The following is a 25,374-nucleotide window of genomic DNA, read 5'->3' as shown; positions in this document are numbered from 1 at the left end:
ATACCACCACATGGTGCCTCATACCCATTTTCCGCAACACAGTAGGCGTGTGCCCAAGACAATTGTGTAAGCTGCCCCCAAATGTTTGGTGGAAAAGGGGTATGGGGCAATAAACTCTCCCAATTTCCCTCCGTTCTTTAGTGTGTTCTCTGTTTGGTTGATATCTGTATGTTGGAAAGGAAGGAAAAGAAAATAGTTTAAAAATCTTTTGACTAGCATCCCTGATCTTACTATTTTTCTGTCTGGATAATAAAGAATACTTCTAAGAATGGCTAGCCATGTTGAGGAGAACCAAAAATACTGGGAGTTTGATTTTTTTATTTATTTTTTATCAGAAAGTAAACTCAATTTATATATAAGCAAAACACAGTACAGGGAGTTTGATTTGAATAAAGAGCGAAGTTATCTGCCGACTTATAAGTTATTGGATGTGGACAAGTACTACACCACCACATAGGAAAGTCAAACAGGCTATATGTGTGTGTGTGAAATCCTCGAAATAGTATTTTAGTCATTTAATACTAGTTGTGAAGTTAAGCGAGGCTTATCTTTTGAGGAACGAACAAATGCAGCTTAATAAAAATCAGATACAAGCTACGTGATCCATCGGCTCAGAATTGATGCTATGTGTATCCACCAAATATAATAGCGCTTGTGACTGTGTGAGTGTATGCATTAAATGGAATTCAAAATTCGATACCTCCGCTGCTCCGCACATTAGGTGAATGATAATATCCCAATAATTTCAAACAGATTCGGAAACCAATACATATTTCACGGGAGATCATATTGTGTGGGTGCTGCAGATACAATGTTTTTATATAGTAGTTCATTGAAATTCATGTATGATACTGAGATATGGTATCAGGGTATGGATTCAACAATTGGGAAATCATGTAGTGCAAAACCCAGCAAGACACCCTGTAGGGCGCACACGAGCCATCAATCTTGACAATGAATGATTGGATATAATCCGAGTTTCTACAGATCCTACCCATCTATTGTTTGGATGAAAATCCAAGCCGTCCATTGCCGAGATAAACGGCTACAGCACCCCTGGGTCCATGATTCAAATCCACAAGCTTCACTCGGTAGGAAAATCTCACTTGCTCGACCGGTTTAAAATTAAAACAACAATGCTACAACCACACACAAACACTTACACACACACATATTCACACTCAAAAAGGACACACTAGATGTGTGGAGTGTGTGTGGAGCCCACTTCCTTTATGAGTGTTTGTGTGTGATTATAAAATTATTGAAATTAAAATGTCGTTTACTTTGGATTGCTTATCTGTAACTTAAGAAGAAAACATTAAAATAAAACATAATGAGCGGTAGGTCGTCATGTCAGCTAAGGATTCGGCTTGGAAGCCAAACCAATAATACATGATTGAAAATACTTTAAAACAGCAAAGGAATTTTAATAAGGACGAGGTTGTCTGGTACGTAATAGTAGAGTTGGTTTATGAATTGTTATATCGGGGTGTAAATTTGCCCCGAGGCCCAAAACCTGTCTGAACCCGTTGAAATTTAGCCCGGCCCTGGGCCCTACCTGATTCCTATGGGTAGGGCTTGAGGCAAATTACATGCGTTTCAATTAACGAATATGTGATTATGTAACGGATGGTGATTGAATGCACTTAATAAATCATTGACCAAGATCAATGACATACGAGTAGCATTGATTGAATTTATTTTAAAAAATCACTGATCTTGATAATGACATATGGGCAACATTACAGTTGTATCAAAATCAATCAGAAAGAATTGCAATAACGAAGTCAGATAAACTTTTTAGAAATTGCCTCACGACGAAAGTTCTAAGAAAATGCCCTAAATAGCCCAAGCCTGTATTTGTTAGGGCCACGAGCTGGACCTGGGCTTAGGTCTTCCAACCTTGGACCGGCCTGGCCCAATCAAATTTTTGTTGGAGCTTGATGGGCTTGGATCGGGCTAACCCGAGCCCAATTATTTAAGGGCCGGGTCGGACTAGGCCAAATTTCCACCCTGAGTAGTTATATAACCATGTTACACTATCGTAGGAGTATTTTGTTTGATGGGTGTGAGGATATTTATACTGTACTAACTTGAAACCCTTGGTTATAATCCTCCGGACAGACAAACCAGAGCCTTGCTGATCTCCCAAAAGTGTGGGGAGAGACAGATTCGTTTACAAATGCAATCAACCATGACCCCCTCATCCGATTCCTCATACAAGGGTTATCAATCAAACATTAAAGTGGAGAATATCAAACGCTGGGCTTCTCAGAAGAATTGGAGGAGTTTGGAAAATGACGGCCCATGACGTGTTTTGATAATTAATATCCATCAAAGACATGCTGATAATATTTGTTAATGCCGAAAATGTCATTGACTGGTATTAATTATCTAAACACGTCATTGGTCGTCATTTTCCCATTGGAGTTTCAATTGGGTCTGCTGGGAACAAAATAGTGTAGCTCATTGGATAGCTGCTAAGTTTAATGGTAGATCTAGTTTCAATCCAGGTTGTATTCCGCCTGGGATTGCTAATCTTCTCCTTCCGCTAAATCTGCGCCCCCGCCCCGCCCGAGTATTCCTCAAACCAGCTGGCGTTCCATACTCCAATCAATTGATTAATATTAGCTTCAAGATGCACCCACACTCATATGGTTCCGTTTTTCAAGATTCCCTCATTAATTTACTTGGCAAAAATACTACTACTACTTACTCTTTTTTGAACTCGGGTTCGAATTCTCTCCGGTACAAGTTTTGGACTAGACGAGACAATTCAAATTTTGATTGTCCATTCTTGCAATTAATGATTCGGATTGCAGCAATGAATGATCCAGATTTAGATTGTCCCGTAATTAAGAACCGAAGAGGATCCAAGTCCTTTCAACTACTATACTCTATTTACATATTTAGGCATACTTTAAGATTGATGAGACTTTGAATCCCATAATGGTTGGTGGTAAGCCAAAAGAGTAAATATTCAATGATTTTTTTTTATTCTTTCTACAGTATTTTCCTTTCTGCTTAGTTGCTTTGTTCTTGCTTTGGGAAAACTTGTAAGATTGGGAAATGCAGTGGCCAGTTTCGTTGTTGGATTGGATTACCTGCCCTGCTCTACCCTAAGCAATTTTAATGGATGTAACAAGTTTATGATTTTATTGCTACAAGTAATTAGTAAGTTGAACAAATAAAAGGAAAGTGCACTTTCCCTTAATGGGAAAGACTAGGATACACACCTTTTTATTTGGGTGTGTATCATATGCACTCTCAAAATGTTATGAATTATAGAGAAAATATTACGAATCATATAAAGGTTACAAGATATACCAAAATATTATGAATCGTAATGAAATATTACGAATCGTACTGCTGAAAGGTTATGAATTATAGGACAAAAGTTACGAAACATACTAAAATGTTATGAATAAACCATAAAATAGATGCATATGGTATACTTTTTTAAGAAATGTGTTCTGGCATCAAGTTCATCGATCCTACAAGCATTGCTTTAGGCTTTAGCAAAGAAATGTTCCCACCAAAGTGGGTGAGCATGATTTTGGAATCATCTTCATAGGCTTGTTAACGTTTTCCTGAGATATAGGCACGCAGTTTAACAAACCCTAACCACTATACTTTTAGTCAACCATCTCAGTATTAATTCATTGGCAAGGCATTCCTACACCCAAGTTTGACTTCATATTATCATATTTATTTGATAAGGACTCAAACAATGAAGAAATGGACCCCAAGGGGTTGGGACTTCAAAATTTGCTCCCTCTCTCTTTAGATCTTAGATTCGGAATCTCTTATGTGTTATTAACTTTTTTGGGGTCGGTTAATAAGGAGATTTACTCCGACTTTAATTGAGCTTGCAACAAGTGAACGGTGGAATTAAACTCCATAATTAATCAAGGTGTGCGTAAACTGGTCCAGATCCCAAAGTTATCAAAACGAATAGATGCCTTTTAAATATAGGAGGAAAGATGTGTCTCATGATCTCATCGCAGAGCGATATTCATTTTTAAACACGATTTTTGGAATCATTTTCAAATTGGTGATGTAAGAGAAAATCAAAGGGTGCCCAAATTTATGCTGAAATGGGATCACACTCTTGTATGAGAGGTTGATGGTTCAACCCCTAAAATAGAAACGTCATTTGGTTGGAGTATGGGTTCCTAGCAAATAAAGATAAAGGTAATATACACACTCGACATAATATCAACTCTTGTGGAGGCAAGTTGTCCACATTTTATATGGGCTCTTTACTAATTTATGGTGAGATTGGTCTCTTTAAAATAATTTGAGGTACACATAAATAGACACCTAAGTTATAAAAGTAAACAAATTAGGAAGAGTACAAAGAAATTTCCTAGGAAAAATGAAAGACTATTGGCCTCAGTGGCGACTTCAGAAATATGCGAGCATGGAATCATTCATAAACTTAAAGCCAACGATAATCTACAGAAATATGAATTTACATTAATGAAATATTTTGTAATATATTTTTAACAAATCACATAATAAAAGCTCAACTTCGATCCACATTTTCATAGTTTTTTATTCATTTGGTCAAGACGAACGAGTAATAAAAAAATTCGATGAACTGTTAAACAAGTAACAACAGCAAAAAAGTATATGAGCAAAAAATTAGGAAGAACAAGCCCTTACTTGAGTGTTGTTGATGATTCAAGAGTAACAAACAATTAATTCCAAAAAATACGGAGAAAAACAAAACTTACGAAAAGTACACAATATCGAAAGAAATACCAATATACCATAGCAAAAATTTAGGAGAAGCATGATTGTTGTTGACAATAAAGAGAGAGGCAGAAAGACGAGAGATGAGTGACTTGAGCCAATTGGACTAGGAAACTGGACGGTGACTTTGTATGCAATGGATTTAACCTTTTACTAGGGAAATAAAATCTACTGGGTTTAAAACTTCATTTCATTTCAAAAAATCTACTGGGTTTAAAACAAAATCTTAATGGGTTCATTTTTGAACTTAGGAAAAATTTCAGTATAGCTGTAGGTGATTTTTTTTCCTGCCATGGGGTCGGCTGACCCTATAGCCAGCAACATAGGGTTGCTTCTGAATTAGGCTCATTGATAGTAAGCGTTAGAACAAATGAATAACATCTAATAGTGTGCATACATATCCGAACACATATGCGTTTAATAGTAGTATCATTCAGTGCACGTAAATCTCACAAAATAACAGCAGCGCGTTCATGTGCATAGATGGTTCTGGCCAGATGTGCCTAAAACAGAGATCAAAATTCAAACTATCACCAGTACTTAAATTCTACTGAAGTATATAACAAAACATTAATCTGGGTCAGTCAATAGTCATCTTTAAAAATCTGCTGAAATGATTTGTGCTTGGAATTTTTTTTTCCTCAGCCAACAAGATGTCATGGATCCAGTCCAGTCCAGTTGCGATCACATTTTTTGTTTCAGTTTTCACACACACAGTCACAGAGTGAGAGAGAGAGAGAGAGAGAGAGAGAGTCCTAGCTAGGAACAAAGTCATATCGAGATCTGAGTTTTCCTCCGTTTGCTTGACGAAGAAGCTGAGCATTTCGGTTGAACAAATTCGACTTCATTTTACCCTTTCGAATTCAAAGCGCTCTCTCTCTCTCTCTCTCTCTCTCTCTCTCTCTCTCTCTCGTTCCTAGTTTTGCTTGACGTAGAAGCTGTGGAGTTTCAGTTAAATCCCCTCATTTTTAAAAGTGATTTTCAACCTTTGGAATAAACTGCTTTTTTTTATTTTTACTCTGTTATCGACAGCGGAATTCTCTCAAGATGGCGTAAAGGGAAGAATGCCGTTGGAGATTAGACGGGAAAAATAGCTACACATTACATATTTACATTTACTCTTCCTCTGTTTCTGCTTTCTTTAAGCTTCTCTCTCTCTCTCTCTCTCTCTCTCTCTCTCTCTCTCTCTCTCTCTCTCTCTCTCTCTCTCACCTTCGCTTTTACAGATCCTTGACATTTTTCTTCCTCCCTCAGGCCAATTTAAGATCAAATAGTAGAAAATTGCTCAGCCACATTCGCAGAAAACAAGGTCTCATCTCTCTCTCTCTCTCTCTCTCTCTCTCTCTCTCTCTCTCTCTCTCTCTCTCTATAGATACACGTATCATTTGCAAATGTTGATCGACGTGTATTCTTTCTCTTCACTTCCTCACCGTGTACTAGTAATTTGCAAAGCGTCTCTACATTTTTCAGAAATTTTGGCAATTGATTAGTGCTACACTCTGAAATTGCAAAATCAAAGTTTGTTAATTTACTTTCAGATTCTTCACTTTGTGATTGAACTGTTCAGTTTCCATGTAAGTGCTGATTTCACTTTACTGTCACTCTCTCCGTAATAGCATAGCATACTTTGTGATTGAACTGTTCAGTTTCCATGTAAGTGCTGATTTCACTTTACTGTCACTCTCTCCGTAATAGCATAGCATACTAGTGTTTCAACACATCTTATTTGATTCATTAAGGGGGGTTTTTTTTTTTTTGGGTAGATTTTGATTTAAGTTTTTTTTTTTTTTTTTGAAGATGGATTTTGATTTAAGTTCATTCCTTAGAAATTCGTTCTTTCCCTTTAGTGCATCCTTTTTTCTTAGGAAGCAGAAATATTAACACAACCAGTACAAAGGACCCAATGGTCCACTCAAATACAAGAAACAATGCCAAAATATTTTTAAAATAAAAGCGGCAAAATCTGCTTAGTGTTGGAATCCATCGATCTGCTTGTCAATGTGGGTTGAGAAACCATCATCTGCATCAAGCTAGAGCCTATTTCCACCACCGTGGCATCTGCAAGACGCTGCCACCATTGCTGGTGGAAAGCTCATGAATCCGTCGCCATAGCTGATCGGATCAAAGAGCCCCCATAAACCCAAATGGCCCCTATAAACCCAAATCTGAGGCCCAGAGTCTAAAAATGACAGGGAGAACGGGAGATCTTCCTTTCATAGGGAGAAAGTCTCAACCATCGCACAACCATAGAAGTAGGAGAGGAGGTCCTTTCATAGGGAGAAGTCTCAACCATGGCACAACCATGGAAGTAGGAGAGGAGGTGGAAGGGGGAGAAAGAAAGGGTTTCTACATAGAGGAGCTCTCAAGTCTCTCACACTACAACAAACATAGTGCGTCCTTTGTTGTTCCTGATTTCTAGTGAAAAATATAAAGTGGCTATCATACAGTAACCGTAAGAGTTGTTTTCTTTCTCTTTTAATTTGTATTTACTACTGCTTGTTTGCATTTTTTGTATGCTCAGTTACTATTCTTCTATGGTGGAAGGAGGAAGGGGAAGATGACTAGTACAGTTTCATGGCTGTAACAGAAGAACTAGGCGAATTGCTGAAGTTGGACTCACACAATAGGCATCCCTTCCACAAGCCTAAAACCAACTCATCTCCATGAGGCTACGCCCTGGTTTTGCAGCATTACCTTTGTTGTTGTTCCTGTTTCTCGCCTCGGAAAGTATTGCTGACCTTAGCGTAGACAAACTAGCCCTCCTTAATTTTGCTGCGGCTGTCCCCCATGGCCGAAGGCTCAACTGGAATTCTAATACACCAGTTTGCACCTCTTGGATCGGTGTCTCTTGTGACTCAAATGGCACTCGAGTAACTGTTCTCAGGCTCCCTGGTCTGGGATTCGTTGGTCGAATCCCGGTGAATACCTTTGGGAAGCTGGATGCACTCACCATCCTTAGCCTTCGAAACAACGGCTTTACCGGGAAACTTCCATCCGATGTCCTTTCCATTCCTTCCCTCCGCGATGTATACCTCGAAAATAATGACTTTTCCGGCAGTATACCGTCCTCACTCTCCCCACAACTCAACGCGCTTGACCTCTCCTTTAATTCCTTCACTGGAAGCATTCCAAACTCGATACAGAATTTGACATTTCTCACTGGATTGAATCTCCAAAATAATTCCCTGACAGGACCAATCCCCAATCTCAATCTCCCAAATCTTAACCATGTTAACTTGAGCAACAACCACCTGAACGGATCAATTCCATCTTCCCTCCAGAACTTTCCTGCTTCCTCTTTCGAAGGGAACAACATGTTATGTGGCTCGCCACTGAACCAGTGCCTCCTGAGCCCCTCACCCTCTCCCTCCCCAACTTACTTGCCACCATCTCCTACCCCATTTTTCTTGCCACTTTCTCCTTCCCCTACTCATTTGCCACCATATCTTTCCCCAACCAACTCACCAACAGTCCCTCAAGGAGTCGGAAAAACAACCAAGAAGAAACTTACTACAGGGGCTATTATCGCTATTGCAATTGCGGGATCTGCAGTGCTTCTCCTTCCAGCTTTGATTATGGTTCTATGTTGTTTGAATAAAATAGATGGTGGGGATGTTGGGAGAGCAAAGGCTTACGGTGGTGAAAGGAGTGAAAAGCCTAAGGTGGATTTCAGCAGTGCAGTGCAAGAGGCTGAGAAGAACAAGTTGGTTTTCTTTGAAGGTTACACTTGTAATTTCGATCTGGAGGACTTATTGAGGGCCTCTGCTGAAGTTATGGGAAAGGGGAGTTATGGGACAACTTATAAGGCTATTCTGGAAGACGGAACAACAGTAATTGTGAAGCGGCTGAGGGAAGTGGTGATCACTAAAAGAGAGTTTGAACAAAATATGGAGATGGTGGGGAGTCTTGTTCGCCACCCAAATGTTGTGCCCCTTCGTGCTTATTACCATTCCAAGGATGAGAGACTTCTGGTTTACGACTACATGCTGGGCGGCAGCTTGTCCGGGCACTTGCATGGTATATAATACTTGCTTTTTTTTCCCTTCTTTTTCCAATATCCAAGTTATTTTCTACCTGCAGTACTTATAAGTAGCTCTAAATAATCTTTAACACATGAATCAACCATTACACCAATGCCCTTGTAAAGTCGCATACGTGCATTTGAGGAAGTCTGGCTATGTGAATACAAAAACCTCCTTTACCAAGCTTGGAGTGCAATGATGCATAATATGTAGGAGTATGGTAAGGCTGAAAAGTGCCCTACTAAGCACAAATAAAACCGATGAGAACTAGTTGCTTGCATGACAGAAGAAAGAGAGCATTTCTTAGGTCATTGTTTTTGGGATGTATACTGTGATAGGAATGCATTACCATTCCATGGCTATGATTCGCAACTTTGAACAAGTGTTTCGCGCCCATGTGGACATAATACAATTTACTTTATTTCTTAGAACACGTGTACACCAAGATTGAAGTTGACTGAAAACAAGTAGATTATAATCCACTAGTCCTTGCAGGTTTTCAAAATGCAGAAACATATGCCAAACAATTGAAAGAAACTCCACAGACCGACTCCGAACTGTGCAGAATCATAATTCACTTGTTGCATTTAGAATTTGAAATTTTAGAAACCCCTGATGCCTACATCTCTGCACTAATAAATACTGGTTAAGCGTTCACCTCCATAAAACAAATTATTCTTCTTGTCACATTTTTGTGTTCTAATGACTTCAGGAAGATGGGAAACTGGAAATGCACTTGACTGGGCATCCAGAGTAGAGATTTGCCTTGGAGTCGCAAGGGGTGTTGCCCACATCCACTCTGCCGGTGGGGGGAAATTCACCCACGGAAACATCAAGTCGTCCAATGTCTTCCTTACCCAAGACATCAATGGCTGCATTTCTGATTTTGGCCTAGCTCCTCTCATGGGCTTCCCTCCTGGCCCCAGCAAAACTCCCGGTTATAGAGCCCCAGAGGTGATTGAAACAAGGAAGCCAACTCAGAAAGCGGATATTTACAGCTTTGGCGTTCTCCTCCTTGAGATGCTAACAGGAAAATCACCAGTTCAGACGCCCGGGCATGATGACGCAATCGATCTCCCAAGGTGGGTCCACTCTGTAGTTAGAGAGGAATGGACAGCTGAGGTGTTTGATGTTGATCTGATGAAGTATCAAAATATTGAAGAAGAGATGGTCCAGATGCTTCAGATTGCAATGGCGTGCGTGGAAACAGTGCCGGACTTGAGGCCTAAGATGGAAGATGTGGTTAAGATGATTGAGGATATTCGACCATCTGAATCCGAGGATACCAAGCCAAGTAGCCCAGCCCCACAGACACCTTGATCGCTGTAACACTGCTGCTCCATAATCTTAGGATTTGTATTTTGCAGTTCTTTTACCTCTTTTCAATAGTCAAATTGCATCCAAAGAATAATTAGTTCTTTCTGGCATTGATATGTATCAAAAAGGTTAGGATTTGTTCTCCTGTTTAAGTACCAGCAACTACAGTACTCCAATAATGCATCATTTGGAACCAGCTTCTTCTGCGTTTTTGTTACCAATTTTGTCTTTTCGTGCATTCAACAACCACCCACTTGGCCGCGGTTACAGCACAAATGATGTCCAAAAACTAAAAATTTAATATAAGGTGCACTATATTATTTTGGTATATTTTCACTTCTACCAATACATCCCATCTTTCTACTTCCTCCGTCTCTTTTTTTGTGTCCAGTATTTTATTTTGGGCTGTCCCTTAATAAGTGTCCATTTTGTAAAGTTAGGGGGGTAAAAGTTGGTGTATTGTCTATTTTGTTCCTAAAAGTAGATTTTATTTTGAAAAGTTAGTGAGTAAAAGTGTAATGATAATGGGTAAGTAGGGAAAGTGGAGGAAAAAATTGATGTGAAATGTGTAATGATGATGTCTTTTTAATAAGTTGGAGTTACGAAGCAGGACACTTAAAAAAGGACGGAAGGGGTATTAGGTTTGTTTATCTTCTCACTGCTAACTTCGGAATACAAACATGGTTGACTTATGTCTAATATACAGAAATTTCCCTTCTGGCTATTTTTTGACAAGTCTGGGATGAAAAAACTTCTACGTAATGGTACAAGAAAATAACTTGGCTCCTGAAGCTTGCACAGTATCCAAATCAGAGCAATCCTTGATCATTTATCATTTCACATAAATTTAGTAAAGTTCATCCAAGATTTCAGACTAGTTGTCTGTCTATTTCAATTGTACAACTACATCAGAGTACAAGGCACATAAAAAAAAATGCCATGTAAAATTGAACAGCATATTCTCTCTGAGGGGGAAAAAAAAATCATGTGTGTATCAGAAAATCAATGTCCATGAACCCATTTGGACATGTTATCACAAATGAGAAGCGGATTTTAGTCTATCTCTTGTTTACCAAGTCGGCACCGCTAACATATCTAGCCATGAAAGATATAAACCGGAAAGGAGCCCCAATCAGAGGAGCATCTGTGAGGGGAACATCAATCTTTTCATCATGATGGGGGGGCGGCAACCGGGGATCCCCGATTTCTTTCTCGTCCAATGGAATCTGCACAATTTCTTCAGAGTCAATGGTATCAGGTGGAGAGTTCTGGATTACAGAAGCGCCGTTGGTGTAGATATATTCACCATTTTGCCCAGAGACATTTTCCGGAGACTTGATCCTCTTGCCTGATAGGGATGTCTTCTCACTCAATTCAGACATGGAATCGGCAACATGGGCAATATCCTTAGCATTCGCATCATCCTCTCCATTCCTCTCCTCTGTAATTGGAATATGCTTTTCAGAATCTATTCTGTCACCAGATGCAGCTGTTGTCTCCCCAAATTCAGATACAGAACCAACAGCTAGAGATAGTTCAGCTGTTACACCCTGTAGATCAAGCTCAACACATAATTCATTCACCTGAAGCAGAAAATAGAGATAAGTCAACTAAATCCAAACAACATATATGAAAGGATCAAACCTCATTTTCTTATATCCTTATTTGTAATGTAAAATACTAGAAAGAAAGACGAGGAAAACACACAAGAACAGTTAAATGCATCTGGCATATCCAAGTAAAACAAATGCCTATCCCTTATCCAAACAAACTAGAAGTTCCTTCCAAACTGTGTAACATTTATCTACATACATTCTAATGCACACAGAATCAAAGAACAAGCAAGCAAGACAAACCCATGACGACTTCATGAAACTCCCATTGCTGAGGTTTTCTTTATCATTCATTCTTTTATTTTACTGTACTAAAAAAACAATAAGGATGGTTTATCACCTTCTCTACAAGCTCTTCATTTTCAGCAACTAATTTTTCAACCAGTTGACTTGCTGCTTCCCTCTGAGAATTAACGTCCTCACTTCCTGAAGCATCCTACATTAACAAACAGAAGCATGTGATATTATCAGCATAAGAACAGAGATGGTAAATTGGGGAAATACATCTCAGAATAAATTGTTCATTTGTGAAGTACCTTTGATAAAGATAAATGGTAGGTCCAACTATAGACAATTATATCTTGTTCAGGGAATATTCTAGGTGCTGGGTTTACCCAACTGTAGTGTTACCATCGACATACATCACAAATTTGTGAAAATGTTAGGAGGGGGTCTTAGGTGGAGGCAGACATATCTACACAACAATCCTTAAAGGACTCCCAAGAGCATGATAAACCACATTAGAACTGAGACATGGCCCAAGTCCTACAGGAGGCAGCATTGGGGAACTTTGGGAGAAGACATATGGAAGTGGGCAGGATGGCAGAAATAAAGCCTCCCTCTAGGAACATCAATGTTATCAATTCCAGAGAACACCCTGAACTCCAAGTTATGCACCAGAACACCATGATACAATATGATTGGTCCAAAAAATGGCAATGAGCTAGGACACAAGAAACATACCATTAATGCCACAGGCAATGCACAAGAAGAGACAATACTCTTCTCAAGACTTTGGATCTGGGATTGCATACGAGAAATGATTTCTGTGAGCCGCAGGTTTTCTTGTAAGAGAGAGTTTCTGGATTCCTCCAACTCCATCACCTGCCAGGCTTTTATTTCAATATCTGTATCAGAACAAATACTAGAGCTTGATCTAGATGGTTTATAAACAAGTTATAAGTTGTGCTCCCTCCATAACATTCTTTCTCTCCCCACTGTCATAGACAAAATAACCACACAACAAAAGGACATCACAATAGAAGGCAGACAAAAGGGAAAATTTTGAACAAAAGGACAAAAAGATCAAGAAAGCACATGTTCCCATGGACTTTTCCACTCGAGTCTTCACTACCCTCATCAGCAGCTTGTATATGAGAAAGAGCACAACTAATACAGGAAGGCATAATTGAGATCACCTTCATTTGAAGTTGAAATTTGACATAACATAACCTCAAGCAAAACAATAGAAAAAAAAGATCTCATTCTAACCACCTTAGGTGCAACAAAAGTATCGATATGCTCTTATGGTCAAGATGTTGCTACAGTTTGTTGTAATAAAAGTTGGAGGACGAGATCAAGATCCTATAATAGCACAAAATAAAGAACAACTACCTGTTTACATTTGCATATACTACATAGCCCAAGCATTTGTGAACAAAATTTAGATAATCAACTTTATTAACTGTTAGGGTGCTAAATGTTCTACCTATGCTCCCAAATCAGCTGATAACCCTCCTTATCTTAATCAATAATTACGTTTACCCTGATCTATTGAAGTCTGGCACAGAACCAAAGTAACTATGCACCAAATTCAGTAGAGTATTGTGGTTGTGGGTACATGGTACCAAGTATCATGGAGCGAAGGAAACAAGGCGACTTCAGGAGGCGAAGGTTAGCCCAGCCTAAGGAGACCCTTGGGGCACGGCTGAAGGATAACCCACTCCTGAAGTCAAAGGCTTACACTTGGGCTTGGGCTGAAGGCAAGGCCCAAGAGGTCTGTGGCCTTCAGACGACCAGCCATTGAGGACCTTCCACGTGTCCTCAGTCCAGCTGGACTTCAGGCCATCTCTCTCCTATATAAACGACCCTTGCCTTCATCCAACATATTACACACCCATTGCTCTTGGTCTCTCTACTGCCACTCTCTCTCTCTATAATCTGCCTTGGGCTCTCTCCTCCTTTGCCTTTGGCAACCGGGGCCTTCAGTACATAGTTGGTATCCCGGATCACCCTCAGGTACTCTTAACTTACACACAGTGGTGTATGGTGTTTTTGGCTGCTGGAGGCACATACCTGTATTTGCAGTCTTGTGTTCTCACCATTCAATCTAGCAATTGTATCTTCCATTGAGTTCTATTAAAGAGGAGAAGCAGAAAATCAAACAAAGAGTAAGTACTAATACCGAAACAGTTATTTCTGTGTGTAATTGAAAAGAGGAGTGGTTTTCATCAGAAGAAAAATGATGAATAGTACACAGCAAGAAGACAGATATGTCATCTATTGTTGAACAACTTATATATATGTAGACAGAGGTAGAGACAGGGAGACGTTTCAAGTTTTGAACTTCTCACACTGCCATAGAACCCTGAATATAGTGAGGTGGTGGCTAACAGGGAGGGCGCTGGCAGCGGGGGTGGTGGGATGACAGGACAAGATATGGGAAGAAGAAAGAGGAAGTGGTGGGATGATGCCACAATGATTGTTCTGCAACTGGTGTTAATTCGACAAGTGGCTTTATGTTGGGTGTGTATATGTGGACAACCAAAGACAACCAAACCAAACAGAGCCTTATGTCCCAATCACTTGGGGTCGGTTACATGAATCCTTTTCCTCCATTGAGCTCTGTCAAGGGCCACTTGTTCATACAAACCCATTATGCTCATATCTTTGTGCACCACAGCATCTAATATCAATTTAGGTCTACTCCTCCCCGTAGCATTGCTACCCAAAGCTATCATATCTATTCTCTTAACTACTGCATCTCCTGGTTTACGGTAGACATGCCCAAACCACCTCGGCCTATTTTCCCTCAACTTCTCCTCTATAGGTGCTCAGCCTACCATCTCACGAACTGTTTCATTTCTAATCCTATCTCGTCTAGTCTTACCACACAATCACCTCAACATTCTCATTTCCACTACACTCATCTTGCTCACCAAAGACAGATAAAAAAAAAAATTGGAGAGGTTGATGAGGTATGATTGAGATTGTGGTGACAAGGAAGACAATGGTTGGATGTTGTAAGCTCCATAGGCTGAGCTCCATTTTGGATGGCAAGTTCATGTCAAAACACTAATTAAGGAGATAAAACATAGCTAATGATCTAAGGTTTTTCAGATATGGTTGTGGTTTTCGTTAGTTGGTTATAAAAGACTATTTTTAAGGGAGCAATTACACATCAAACTAATGAGGTTGGTTTTTCTCCATTACTTAGGGGAGGTCAGTGTAACCCTAAAAATGACAAAAGATAAAGCAATTACCTCCTTTTGGACCGAAGAAACTCTTTCTCTCTCCATTTGTTTGATTTTTTCCTCAAAGCTGACCTGTTTAACAATTACAAGTTCATCTTTGGATGAAATATATATTTGCCCTAGATGATTTGCGAAATGGTAGAACACTGAACAAATGACAACACACAGCGGAAAACCAGCTGTTAAGTACACAAAATTAAAGAGAATATCTTGATGATGGAATCATAGAGTACAAAGAGGAATTACCCCTTTCAAACTCAAGCTAGCTGTTTCCTCTATCAACTTGCTAATTTCCCCTTCAAAGCCAACCTGTATGTAACAAGAACAAGCTAATAAAAATTTCAGAGTACAGGGGTTCAAGATGCAATCGAAATGATTGAAGTTTCCGAAAGGAGAATGACCGTCAAAGACTACATGCAGTATTCATGGAAAGAAAAAATCTTATTTTTCTTTTTGAAAGAACTGGTGTTTAGGTAAAACTTTCTGATAGGTAAACACATGGTAAAAGAATATGTTGACGTCCCAGATCTCAAACTCCAAGAGATCCCATCATCCAAAAAATGCACCTCTTTCTGAAGCCAGGAATCCTTCTCATTCTCTAATTGCAAAAGTTTCATCTCCAAAGAAGCCTGTAAATCATAGAGTAGAATGGACGATCAGTGTGTTAGATGAAAGCAGGTTAACACAAGAAGAAAAAAGAAACATATTCTCAAAGAAATCTGTTGCATCCACATACTACAAACCCACTACAATTGAACTTAGATTACCCCTTTCTCCACTTGAGCGCAATTCTCCTTTTGCAATCTGGCAATTGTCTCTTCTAAGCTAGCCTGCACATCATACAAAGGAATGGATTTTTTTACCATCAGATAACTAGCGGATATAGGATGATTAGAATAAAGACGCCACTTATCCAACAAAAGAAAGAAGAGAACATTATTACCTCTTTCTGTATGTGCCCATCATTGTCCTTTTGTAACTGAATGATTGTCTCTTCCAACCTAGCCTGTGAATAACACATGACGGATGTTATATCCTACCAGACAAACAGCAGGTTTCCACAGGTAGAAGAACGTGCAAATTGCCAATGAATTCCTCCTACCAAAGATTTACCTCTTTCTGTATGTGTATATCATTTTCTTTTCGTACTTCTCTGATCCTTTCTTCCAAGCCAGCCTGTGGAAAGCCAGGGAAAACCAGACGCAGAATGTCAAAAACGAAATATCATATGTTTATTATACAGGAAAGAGGATGATAATCATACACAGTTGACAAACAATCCTCACCTCTCTGTCCATCCAGTACAGCTTCTCTGCTTCAGCTAATGAAGACTGTAATAGAAAGTTTGAGAAATGTCAACAAATTAAAAAGTGGCAAATCATATGGGGACCAAAAGAACCTGGAATTTGAGAATCAGAATACAAGCATATTTGAAACAAATATGACAAATGGTCACAATTACGCTTGTTAAGGACTAGCATTGCTATGCTAGACAATTATGCCTATTCTAGGGAGGCAACTACTGAAGTATAATTAAAATTGCAACCTTAGTGTCAAATCCATTATCTAACTTAAAATTACTAGCATGTTTGTGCTTCTTTGAATATCAGGTGGAAGAATGCATATACAACTGCATGGAGGCTCCCCCAAGTCGAAGAACATCACGAATCTTGAAGGACAGTTTGTTATTGTTCCTCTTTCTGTAATTTTCTTTTTCTGATAACTTATTAATAGAAGGGTGAAAGGGAAGTAAAGAGAAACAACAGACGAGAGTAAAAGATCATGAGTGAAAAAAGAGTGACGGACAGAAGGACATAAGAAGTTCTAGCAATGGAGATGAGAAAAGAAGAGGGCAAAAAAGGAAAAGGAGAGACAGATGATTCAATCAATGATGCTGAGAGAAGCAGTGTCTTTTTTAAGCTACGTCAAATGTTCACTAAATTAATCCACCTAAAGTTGAACATATTTTTCCCTCCAAGGCATATTCAAAGCTTTAAAAGAACGAAACAACATGAAAGTACCACAAGCTATCAACCTTTCATGGAATTTGAAACATCCTTACAGTTCTTCTAAACACAACAATATTCTCATATTATAATCCCAGTAGAGTACTGAATCATCTTCCATGTCACGTATACCTAGAGTCCATAATCAAAGGCATACTATATCAAGCTCATCATTTTGGTGGTCATAAGATTTTTGTCATTTATTTAAGTCCAAACCTTTCATAACTGACCAAGAACCAGAGGTCTGCTCACCGACAAGAACAATTTTAGAACACATATCCAAATGAAAATGCTAATAAGACTCTCACTTGAAGGAACAGGCGTTCCAAGTTAAAGTGGAATTGACCAAGATTCTGGCATCGCAGGCCGTTCAAACGAACACAATTTTAACTGATCTTTACAATATTCTAGGTCTGGGCCTAATCCTGTCCCGTGTAGGCAAAAAACAGGAGACCTAGATTTTACAAAAAGATATATCTGAATGCAAGTGTAATGTTTTATTTACATCTGAGGCAAAAACAACGCCATTATAGTTTAATAAACTGATTAAGCATTCGACAGCAAAAAACAGGAGACCTAGATTTTACGAAAAGATATATCTGAATGCAAGTGTAATGTTTTATTTACATCTGAGGCAAAAACAACGCCATTATAGTTTAATAAACTGATTAAGCATTCGACAGTAGCGCGTTTTACAAAAAGAAATAGTGGGTAATGATTTAAGTTGTTAATTTTAAGAGCTGCAAAATATCCAAACATAATGAACATTCCTGTACATATACAAGACTAGCAATGCTTAATTAGTTAGCCTCCAGAATTCAGACAAAAAGGGAAATTCAGTTGAGACCGAACTTACGCCATCAGTACCATTGGCACTATAGCTATCCAAATCCACATCGGTCTTTGGCTCATCAGTATGAACATCGGCAGTCGCCAAAACTTTATTTTCATGATTCTCTTGACTGACGCGATTCTGATCTGTATCAATGGATTCTCCAACGCCATGAATGACATCTCCTGGTGTTTTGGTTTGCTTGTTCTTCTTCTTCTTGTTTTTCTTCTTGTTTTTGTTGTCCTCCATTTGTTTGCCTCAAATTCTAGCACTCAAACCCACTTTAACAAATTACACTCCCTTAAAACCCAGCAACAGTGCCGCAGTAATTATCAACAGTACCCCAGTTTTTCCACCTGCAACAGAACAAAATGATAATGGATATAATCGCATGCAGGGCCGGCCCCAAGGTTTTTAGGAGCCCCTGGCGAATCCCCAAAATGGGGCCCCCCCTTAACGTTTTCAAGAAATAAATTCAACATGATACATGTTATCTTTAAAAAATTAAATAACTTCAAAAGGCAAACCCACAAAAACCACTAATCATCATAAGAATTTGAAAGTACAAAATCACACAAAACACGTATCCTTACATGAACCCAAGAGTATCACTTGATATCCAATTCGGCTAATGAATTTGGGCCATTTTTACCCTTACCTAGTGTAGGACCAAATTGGGATGCCCGACTAGGGCAAGGCCCACGAAGCCATTGCCTAGGGCCGGGGCTGATAGTGCGTGTAAAAAAATTCATGACATATGCAACTCATAAAACATAGAAACCTCGCGTCATTCAGTCTATGCTAAAAAAGAAAAAAAGAAATTGGATCTTCATCTTAGTATATGGAATAGCTGATTCAGCATCAGAACTGTATAACCCAATGTTAGGATAGGTAGTTAATCTGCCGCGTTCTAAAGCTATACTATAGCATCGAATCGCAACTGAAACGAAAGCACAATCAACCAAATGACCAATAGATCAAAACGGCTTCAATGCATTCACATTCAAGAGACCAAAAAGTAAAAACAAAAACACACTTGGGCGACAAAAATCTAAAAAGGGTACAGAGAAGGCTATTAAAGTGAAAAACATGTAATTGAAACCGTCGCGAAATGAACAGAAGCGTACCAGAGATCAGAATGAAGATACGGCGTAGCTAAAGGTAAGGAGCTTGGGAGGGCTCGTAGATTCTGTGTGCCTAAAACTGATGGAGGCTTTTTACAGGAGACGAAACCCACGGTTGGAAGGATGTATATATACGCGAGAGAGAGAGAGAGAGAGAGAGAGAGAGAGTTGTAACGGTTATTCATTAGATTCAGCTATAGGGATGTGTTTAATTAGAAGTTAAGGGACTGAAAATAAAATTTTCCTGGTTTCATACGCAAGAAGAAGGATAATTTCTTTCAGGGAGAATTTTTTCCTATTAGTAAAGATATAATAACCCTGATTAGTCTAATATACCCCTGCTTTCAAAAAATTTTTTATCCCGTTTATTTCTCCATTTCCGTTTTTTTCTCCCTTTTTTCCTTCATTCCCTTTTTTTTCTCAGATTCCTCCATTATAAAACCCACCCCCCCCCCCCCCCCTCCCTTTTCCAGACGAACAAAACCCAGACGATGTCCGTGACGCGGGTAAAATGGCCGGGACACCCAAGAAAGAAAAAGTCCCAAACGGAGGAGTCAACTCAACTAAAAACGATTTCTGCAAAAAGCACTCCGACTCATCGCCGATGACTTGGGAAAGCCCTTGGGGTTGAGACGGCGTCTCGTGGTACGTGGGCAGACGAAGTGTGGGCGGCGTGGAGGTCAGCAGGAGGAGGATGGCGAAGATGAAAGTGCTTAAGTTCCATAGTCGAAGGGAAAGAAGTTACGAGATCTCCTCTTTTTTTTCTTTTTTTTCTTTTGAGTTAGAAAGGACAGAATCTCATGTATAACGTTATAAGATTATATATTTATTTTTTGTCACACGTATTACGTTTTTTTTTGTGTATTTATTTATGTGGCAAAGTAATCGAAACACAAATAAGGTTCTTTGTTTGTTTTTTCATTGTAAACATATATAAAATTATTTATATGTTCTTGCATTGTAATAAAAAAGATTTCAGAAGCTCATACATATACGGTTATCATAAGCAATTCAATGAGGCCGTTGCGCTGACCAATTCAATAAAGTATATAACGTTATATATGTACAATGACGTTATATTGACATTATATAAAGTTAAACCTAAACAACCAAAATCATTTTAGGTTTGCATCCTTAATATCGTTATATGTGGTCTTCTGTCATGAGTGGATGAGTATATAACTGTTGAAAAATGTATGCATTATAATTTGTGAAAATTTATATGCATCTCTATTAATTATTTTGATGATTAATTCAATGATATTTTTATTCGGCAAATACAAAATTATCGAAAAGTCGATTCCCGAATTAAATATTTTCGTGACCTTGAAATATAGCATAAAGTCTCTTGGATTCATGATTTATATTTACAAAGACTTTATTGAGCTCAATACATGCTTTAACGGTTTATTTAGATGAAATTGTGAGCCACAGGTTGACGAACCGGCTGACAAGCCGGCTGTCTGAACAGAAAGCTGTGACAACCGGAAACCATCGGACGACCACCCGGATGACCACTCTGTCAACGGCTAGTTTCAAACGGCTAGTTTCCAACGGCTAGTTTCAAACGGCTAGTTTCCAACGGCTAGTTTCCAACGGCTAGTTCCAACGGCTAGGAAGCATATGGATGGCTATATAAGGCATCAAGAACTCATTAATGAGTATATACACAAGCTACAACATTCCATTTTATTGCAAGAGCAAATTCTCAAAAGATCAAAGCCAAAAATTCTCATTGTTCTTCCACTTTCATATTATTCTCGAGAGAAAATTTGTACAAGTCGTGAGCGATAATTTTCATACCTTCTTCACATACTTGTATTTCCTAAGTGAGTGTTTGAGTCAAACACTTGAAAGCTTAGAAGACCAAATTCGGGTTGGAATTTGGGTGTTATTGTTTTTGAGAAGTTTTCGGAGAAAATTCTTGCGGTTGTGCTAGCTCCTCGGGAAAGCTAGAGGCATTCGGTTCTTGTAAGCACCCGCAAGACTTACAAGTTGTAATCTTTTAAAGATTAGTCTAACCTTCAAGTAATTGCTTGAGGAGAAGTGGAGTAGGGCCGGACCGTGGACAAATCCGGACCGAACCACTATAAACGGGTTCTATCTCTCTATCTCTCTATTTTGGTTGCATACTTATTGTTTGCATATATTGTTAGAGATAAATTTTTATTGGTAATTATTACTAGCAATCCTATTCACCCCCCCTCTAGGTTGCATAATTTGGGTAACAATTGGTATCAGAGCCTCGGCTCTTGTTTGTAGATTTAACCATCTAAGAGTTAAGATCCATGGCAACCACTAGTAATGTTTCTTGTATCGAAGGTCAATCGTCCAATAGACCTCCCTTGTTCACCGGAGAAAATTACTCTCATTGGAAAAATAGAATGATGATCTTTATTCAATCCACGGATTATGATCTATGGAAAATTATCAAAAATGGTCCCATTATTCCTACTAAGAAAGTTGGGGAAGAGACTATGCCTAAATCAGATAATGAGTGGAGTCATTCGGAAAAGACTTCAATAGAAAAGAACTATAGAGCTATGAACCTTCTTTTTTGTGCTATTACTCCCAATGAATATGATTGTGTTTCCGCATGTGAATCGGCTAAAGAAATATGGGATAAGTTAGAAATGTCACATGAAGGAGATAGTCAAGTTAAGGAGTCCAAAATTGATATTCTTGTGCATAGCTATGAGCTCTTCAAAATGAAACCGGATGAATCTATATCTCAAATGTTTGCTAGATTTGCTAGTATTACTAACGGTTTAAAAGCTCTTGGAAAGATTTACAGTCAATCCGAAATGACAAGGAAGGTGCTCCGTTCCATGCCAACCAATTGGGACACTACCACCTCCATCATCCTACAATCCAAAGATTTCTCAAAATACACGATGGACAAGCTCATGGGATCTCTCATGACGGAGGAAATGCATCACAACCTCAAGGGTGAAAAAGAGAAGAAAGTTAAGGATCTTGCCTTCAAAAGTACAACAAGCAAATCAAAAAGCAAGGAGGATTCAAGCAACGAAAGTGAGGATGATGAAATGGCGCTCATCACAAAAACGTTCAAGAAACTCCTCAAAAATAGAGCATCTCACAAAGGCAGAGGATTTTCAAGAAAAGATGGAGGCAAAGAAGAAAATAGTAAAAAGGATCCAATCATTTGCTACGAGTGCAAGAAGCCCGGCCACATCAAAAGTGAATGTCCATATGCAAAAAAATATTCAAAGAAGGACAAAAAGAGAGCTATGATGGCCACATGGGACAATAGTGACGATAGTAGCTCCGATGAGGACGATGAGCAACAAGAGGTCGCTAACTTGTGTTTCATGGCCATCGAAGAAAACGAGGTAGATCTCGACTCATCCTATTCCTTTGATGATTTGTTTATTGCCTATAAAGAGTTGAAAGTAGAATTTGAAAAAGTTGTTTCTAAAAACAAATTTCTTAAAAAGGTTGCTAAAGATCTCTCACTAGAAATGGATGATTTAATTGAAGAGAAAGATATTTTGGAGGAAGAAAATGAAAGTTTAAGAACCTCTTTGGCAAAAGAAAAAGAGTATTTGAAGGATACTTCCAAAAACGAATCTTTAGAAAAACAAATTGATGATTTAACTAATTCTCTTTCAAAACTCACTAATGGAAAAGAAAGTTTAGACATTCTTCTTGGAAAACAAATGGTTTCTTTTCACAAGGCCGGAATTGGTTATAATCCCACTCAACACAAAAATCTTTTTGGAAAAGATGTTCCTCCTTCTAGCCATTCTAAATTGACATGTCATTATTGTGGTAAAATTGGTCATATTTCTCCTACTTGTCCTATGAAAGGATACTCATCTTCTAATGCAAAAAAGGTTTGGGTTCCTAAGAACCGTATCAATGCTAACCTTCAAGGACCCAAGATGATTTGGGTACCAAAAGTCAAGAATTGATGTGCTATTGTAGGTATGCTTCAAAAGTTCTCTCAAGGAAGGAAGTTGGTACCTTGATAGTGGATGTTCAAGACACATGACCGGTGACAAGAGGGCTTTCAATTCTCTTTCGTCTAAAGATGGTGGACATGTCACATTTGGAGACAACAACAAAGGTAAAATCATAGGAATCGGCAATATAGGTAATTCTCCTATTATTGAAGATGTTTTACTTGTTAATGGTTTAAAACACAATCTTCTTAGCATAAGTCAATTATGTGATAGAGGAAATCGTGTTATCTTTGAAAAATCCAAATGTATCATTGAAAATGACAAAAGCAACAAGACACTCTTCGTTGGACAAAGATTTGAAAATGTATATGTTTTTAATCTCAATGATTTAAGTAATTGTGATATAAAATGTTTTTCCGCTTTGAGTGAAAATAGTTGGCTTTGGCATAGGCGCCTAGGACATGCAAGTATGGATGCTATTTCAAAACTCTCTAGAAAAAATTTGGTAAAAGGTCTTCCTAAAATCAAATTTGAAAAAGATAGACTTTGTGGTCCTTGCCAACAAGGAAAACAAACCAAGGTTTCTTTTAAGTCCAAAAATGTTGTTTCAACTACTAGACCTTTGCAATTACTTCATATGGATTTGTTTGGACCAACTCGCTCTCCAAGTCTTTGTGGAAACTATTATTGTCTTGTTGTTGTTGATGATTTCTCTAGATATACATGGGTGATGTTCCTAGCTCATAAGAATGAGGCTTATCCTAATTTCACTAAACTTTGTAGAAGAGTTCAAAATGAAAAAGGCTTTGTTATTTCTAACATTCGTACGGATCATGGAAAAGAACTTGACAATTCTTTATATGAAAAGTTTTGTGATGAACATGGTATTGGTCATAACTTTTCCGTACCTCGTACTCCTCAACAAAATGGAGTAGTAGAGAGAAAAAATCGTACTCTGGAAGAAATGGCCCGCACTATGCTTTGTGAAAACTCTTTGCCAAAATATTTTTGGGCGGAAGCCGTTAATACCTCATGCTATATTTTGAATCGAGTTTTAATTAGGCCTATCCTCAAGAAAACTCCTTATGAGCTTTGGAATGGTAGAATACCCAACATTAATTACTTTCATGCCTTCGGTTGTAAATGTTATATATTAAACAATGGAAAAGATGACTTGGGTAAATTTGATTCAAAATCGGATGAAGGCATCTTTATTGGTTACTCTCTTACTAGCAAAGCATATAGAATTTATAATAAGCGCACTAATCTTGTTGAAGAATCTATTCACGTTTCCGTTGATGAATCTAATCCTTGTGCTACTAAGGATGTTGTTGATAATGATGACTTAGAGATTACACATAAGATTCATGACTTGAAAATTCAAGAAAAAGTTGATGGTGATACTCAAGTAGAAAGCTCTCAAATCAAAGAAGATGAAGTTATTAATCAACCTCAAGATGCCATGGGAGACAACCAAGATCTTTCCAAGGATTGGAGATTCGTGCAAAACCATCCAAAGGACTTGATTCTTGGAGAAGTTTCGAAAGGGGTAACCACTCGCTCGTCTCATAGAAATTTTTGTGAAAATCAAGCTTTTGTTTCTCAAATTGAGCCTAAAAACTTTCCGGAAGCTCAAGATGATGAAAATTGGATTTTGGCCATGCAAGATGAGTTAAATCAATTTGAAAGGAATAAAGTTTGGGTATTAGTACCTAAGCCTCTTGATCACACTATTATAGGTACTAAATGGGTTTTTCGTAACAAGCTAGATGAATCCGGAAATATTGTTAGGAATAAAGCTAGACTTGTTGCTCAAGGTTATAATCAAGAAGAAGGTATTGATTTTGAAGAAACTTTTGCACCGGTAGCTAGATTAGAGGCTATTCGCATATTACTTGCCTTTGCATCTTTCAAAAATTTCAAGCTTTATCAAATGGATGTGAAAAGTGCATTTTTGAATGGGTTCATAAATGAAGAAGTTTATGTCAAACAACCTCCCGGCTTTGAAGATCATGTATATCCCGATCATGTTTTTAAACTCTCAAAAGCTTTATATGGTTTGAAGCAAGCACCACGTGCATGGTATGATAGACTTAGTTCATTCCTGCTTGACAATGGCTTTACTCGTGGAAAAATTGATACTACTCTTTTCATTAAAGCCAAAGGTAAAGATATGCTCATTATTCAAATATATGTTGATGATATTGTCTTTGGTGCCACTAATGATAATATGTGCAAAGAGTTTGCTAAGTGTATGCAAGGTGAATTTGAAATGAGTATGATGGGGGAGCTTAACTTCTTCC

The 25,374-nt window shown here is 38.4% G+C and overlaps 2 protein-coding genes across 7 annotated transcripts; one reads left to right on the top strand and one right to left on the bottom strand.

The window, feature by feature from the left end:
• Positions 1 to 5,473: 5,473 nt before the first annotated feature.
• On the top strand, positions 5,474 to 10,318 carry LOC131326177 (probable inactive receptor kinase At5g58300). 3 transcript variants are annotated; one of them, XM_058358813.1, is made up of 3 exons: positions 5,474 to 6,067; positions 7,280 to 8,775; positions 9,493 to 10,318. In XM_058358813.1, the coding sequence occupies exons 2-3, from the start codon at positions 7,422 to 7,424 to the stop codon at positions 10,098 to 10,100; spliced, it is 1,962 nt and encodes a 653-aa protein (XP_058214796.1). In that variant the 5' UTR covers positions 5,474 to 6,067; positions 7,280 to 7,421; the 3' UTR covers positions 10,101 to 10,318. The 3 variants fall into 3 exon arrangements, with proteins under 3 accessions (XP_058214796.1, XP_058214799.1, XP_058214798.1); XM_058358816.1 differs by lacking the exon at positions 5,474 to 6,067 and adding an exon at positions 6,069 to 6,332; XM_058358815.1 differs by lacking the exon at positions 5,474 to 6,067 and adding an exon at positions 6,106 to 6,163.
• A 588-nt stretch (positions 10,319 to 10,906) lies between these two features.
• LOC131326176 (uncharacterized) lies at positions 10,907 to 19,386 on the bottom strand. Of its 4 annotated transcripts, none has more exons than XM_058358809.1 (13): positions 19,149 to 19,386; positions 18,046 to 18,377; positions 16,470 to 16,514; positions 16,297 to 16,359; positions 16,127 to 16,189; positions 15,951 to 16,013; positions 15,750 to 15,812; positions 15,430 to 15,492; positions 15,193 to 15,255; positions 14,006 to 14,065; positions 12,674 to 12,814; positions 12,051 to 12,146; positions 10,907 to 11,680 (listed from the first exon to the last, which is right to left on the bottom strand). In XM_058358809.1, exons 2-13 carry the CDS (start codon positions 18,268 to 18,270, stop codon positions 11,156 to 11,158), a joined length of 1,470 nt encoding a protein of 489 aa, XP_058214792.1. In that variant the 5' UTR covers positions 18,271 to 18,377; positions 19,149 to 19,386; the 3' UTR covers positions 10,907 to 11,155. The 4 variants fall into 4 exon arrangements, with proteins under 4 accessions (XP_058214792.1, XP_058214793.1, XP_058214794.1 ...); XM_058358810.1 differs by having other exon boundaries at positions 10,907 to 11,647; positions 19,149 to 19,361; XM_058358811.1 differs by lacking the exon at positions 14,006 to 14,065 and having other exon boundaries at positions 19,149 to 19,361.
• Positions 19,387 to 25,374: the final 5,988 nt, after the last annotated feature.

This window comes from Rhododendron vialii, chromosome 5a (genome assembly GCF_030253575.1).
Source record: "Rhododendron vialii isolate Sample 1 chromosome 5a, ASM3025357v1".
NCBI lineage: Eukaryota > Viridiplantae > Streptophyta > Magnoliopsida > Ericales > Ericaceae > Rhododendron > Rhododendron vialii.
Note: the sequence above shows the minus strand (reverse complement) of the source record. Positions and strands in the feature narration are given on the sequence as shown.